The 3,427-nt window shown below is 44.5% G+C and overlaps 1 protein-coding gene across 1 annotated transcript; it reads right to left on the reverse strand.

Annotated features, from left to right (window-relative positions):
• Positions 1-1,122: 1,122 nt before the first annotated feature.
• LOC149442422 (uncharacterized) lies at positions 1,123-2,005 on the reverse strand. Its single transcript, XM_089656126.1, has one exon. It carries the CDS (start codon positions 2,003-2,005, stop codon positions 1,223-1,225), a length of 783 nt encoding a protein of 260 aa, XP_089512252.1. The 3' UTR covers positions 1,123-1,222.
• Between the last annotated feature and the right edge of the window lie 1,422 nt (positions 2,006-3,427).

Raw genomic sequence — 3,427 nt, forward strand, 5'->3', positions numbered from 1 at the left:
GAGCCCACTCCTCCGCCAGGGTGACCCGCCTGTGTACCTATCCTGCTGGTTTCGGTGTTTTCATTATTTAGACTCCGCACCTCAGGTGAGTCCACTCCTCCACCAGGGTGACCTGCCTGTGTACCTATCCTGCTGGTTTCCGTGTTTTCGGTACTTACTCTTCAACTCAGGTGAGCCCACTCCTCCGCCAGGGTGACCTGCCTGTGTACCTATCCTGCTGATTTTGAGGTTTTCTTTATTTAGACTCCGCACCTCAGGTGAGCCCACTCCTCCATCAGGGTGACCTGCCTGTGTACCTATCCTGCTGCTTTCGGTACTTAGACTCCGCACCTCAGGTGAGCCCACTCCTCCATCAGGGTGACCTGCCTGTGTACCTATCCTGCTGGTTTCCGTGTTTTCGGTACTTAGACTCCGCACCTCAGGTGAGTCCACTCCTCCACCAGGGTGACTTGCCTGTGTACCTATCCTGCTGGTTTCCGTGTTTTCGGTACTTACTCTTCACCTCAGGTGAGCCCACTCCTCCACCAGGGTGACTTGCCTGTGTACCTATCCTGCTGGTTTCCGTGTTTTCGGTACTTACTCTTCACCTCAGGTGAGCCCACTCCTCCACCAGGGTGACCTGCCTGTGTACCTATCCTGCTGATTTTGGTGTTTTCATTATTTAGACTCCGCACCTCAGGTGAGCCCACTCCTCCATCAGGGTGACCTGCCTGTGTACCTATCCTGCTGGTTTCCGTGTTTTCGGTACTTACTCTTCACCTCACGTGAGCCCACTCCTCCGCCAGGGTGACCTGCCTGTGTACCTATCCTGCTGGTTTCGGTGTGAGCCTTTTTCCACTGCTATAGCAGCTGATCTTCGATCCTGACCCCTGATCGTGTCACATACTTTGCTATGAAAAGCTTATATAACCTTTCAGTATACACTTCCCACATTCAAATATTCACATAAATCTTTAGAAAGGTTAGCAAAAATGTTTATTCATAAAATACAGTATTAGTTTTTTTTTTCCGCAGTGGCTCTGATGAACCCTCTTGTGTCTGCTGTCTAAAGCTCAGATTTGAAACATTTAAATCTCTTCTGTTACCTGCAAATTTTTTTTTTTTCACGGTCCTCCTTGATTGCAAAACATTTTCATTTTGAAGACAAGGACACAACTTCTTTCCTGTATGTCTTCTGATAACAAGAACATCCTGCTGTTTGTACGAAGCACTTTCTGAACATCTAAATGACTTCTCTATGTGTTTTCTGGTGTTTCGTCAGGCTTGCCTCTACAGAGAAGTACTTTTCGCATTTTGAACAACTAAATGGCTTCTCTCCCGTGTGGACCCTCTGGTGATTGTTTAGATGTGATTTAATCCTAAAACCCTTATTACATTCAGGGCATTGAAATGGTTTCTCTCCTGTGTGAATCCTCTGGTGTTGAGTAAAATTAGATATGCTTGAGAAGGACTTATTACATTCCAAACATCTGAAAGGCTTCTCTTCTGTGTGAATCCTCTGATGTCTTGTAAGATCTGTTTTAATGCGAAAATATTTCTTACATTCAGGGCATGGATATGGCTTCTCTCCCGTGTGAATCCTCATGTGTTTATAAAGACTGGATATTTCTGAGAAGCACTTGTCACATTCTGAGCATCTGAAAGGCTTCTCTCCTGTGTGAATCCTCTGATGTTTTGCAAGATTTGCTTTTTGGTAAAAATATTTATCACATTCAGTACACTGATACGGTTTCACTCCTGTGTGAATCATCTTGTGTTCAGTGAATGAACTGTGACGTGAAAACTTCTGATCACATTCAGAACAATGGTATGGCTTCTCTCCGGTGTGAATCCTCTGGTGCCTGATAAGATGGTCCTTTCGTAAGAAACTCTTGTCGCATTCTGAGCACATAAATAGCCTTTCCCCCGTGTGAGTCCTCTGATGATTCATGAAATTATCTTTTGCTCTAAAAGATTTGTCGCACTCAGTGCAAGAAAATGGCTTTTTACCTGCACCATCCATCATACTTCACAATTTCTTCTCTTTCATCCACCTGCAATGAAATTTAAAATAAATGTTTATGTAAATGAATGGAATACTAGCGGAGTAGAAATTTAGTAACATTTGAAAACCGTGTTGAGAAATGTGCAATTTCAGAAATATGCTTTGTTTCATGTGTAGACTTAGTAGCGAATTACAAATAGAAAGTGGATTTTGCTGTCGACTTCTCTAAAAATGGTTAGGTTACAATCCACTGTATCTGCATTTCGTGGGTCATTAATAAAATGTAGACTGCAGTTTGGAGGCAATAGCTTATAGACTTTTCTCTGCTGAAAGCAGCACAGAGAACTTTGCGATACGTGACTTTGGCAAGTCAGCACATTTCTAAGCACAGCACTGTGCTTTATAAGACTCCATTCACACTTGGGAATTTGGAATCGCCAGCAAGTCTGCCCATGATCCAAAATCACATGATAATCATGGCAAAAAACACACGCCGTGCATTTGGATTCCATTCGTTCTTAATAGCACTCCAAACGCAGTGCGATTTTGATGATTGACGCACAACAGAATTGCACAGAAATTTAGGTAAAACTCCCTTTATCCACTTCCTGCCCGCCATATAGTTCAATGACGGACGCAAGGTGGTTCTCTCGTTCTGGGAGGACGTCATATGACGTCCTCCCATTCTCATCGCGCATGCGCGGCTCAGGGAGCGCGCAGCTCGGTGATCGGCGGTGCGCTGTGTGCCTTGGACACAGCGGATTACTGATCCACAGAAAGAGCCAAAGATGTCAGCTCGGTCATGTGATCAGCTGTGTCCAATAACAGCTGGTCACGTGTAAACAGGGAAATGCCGGTTATCGGCATTTCTCTCCTCACGAGCTGTCACGCTGACGGAGGAGAGCTGGCAATCGGCATTTCACGGAGAGGACATCTACACTGATCAGTACACTGATCATCAGACCACTGATGATCAGTGTGCCCTGATGATCAGTGTAGCCCCAGCAGTGCCACCTGTCAGAGTTCATCAGTGCCAGCTCTCAGTGCTCATCAGTGCCACGTGCTAGTGCCCATCAGTGCCACATATCAGTGCACATCAATGCCACATCAGTGCCCATCTGAGCTGCCTTTCAGTGTCACCCATTAGTGCCGCCTATCAGTGCCAGTCAGTGCCGCCTCATTAGCGCACATCAGTGAAGGAGAAAAATCACTTATTTACAAAATTTTATAACAAAAACTAAGAAAAAACTTTTTTTGTTCTTTAAAATTTGGTTTTGGTTTGTTTAAGAAAAAATAAAAAAACCCAGAGTTGATTAAATACCACCAAAATAAAGCTCTGTCTCAAAAAAAAATTATAAAAATGTCATATGGGTACAGTGTTGCATGACCGCGCAATTGTCAAAGTGTGACAGCACTAAAAGCTGGAAATTGGCCTGGGCAGGA

This window comes from Staurois parvus, unplaced genomic scaffold (assembly GCF_062004578.1).
Source record: "Staurois parvus isolate SC_StPar_1 unplaced genomic scaffold, SC_StPar_1.0 ptg000887l, whole genome shotgun sequence".
Lineage (NCBI taxonomy): Eukaryota > Metazoa > Chordata > Amphibia > Anura > Ranidae > Staurois > Staurois parvus.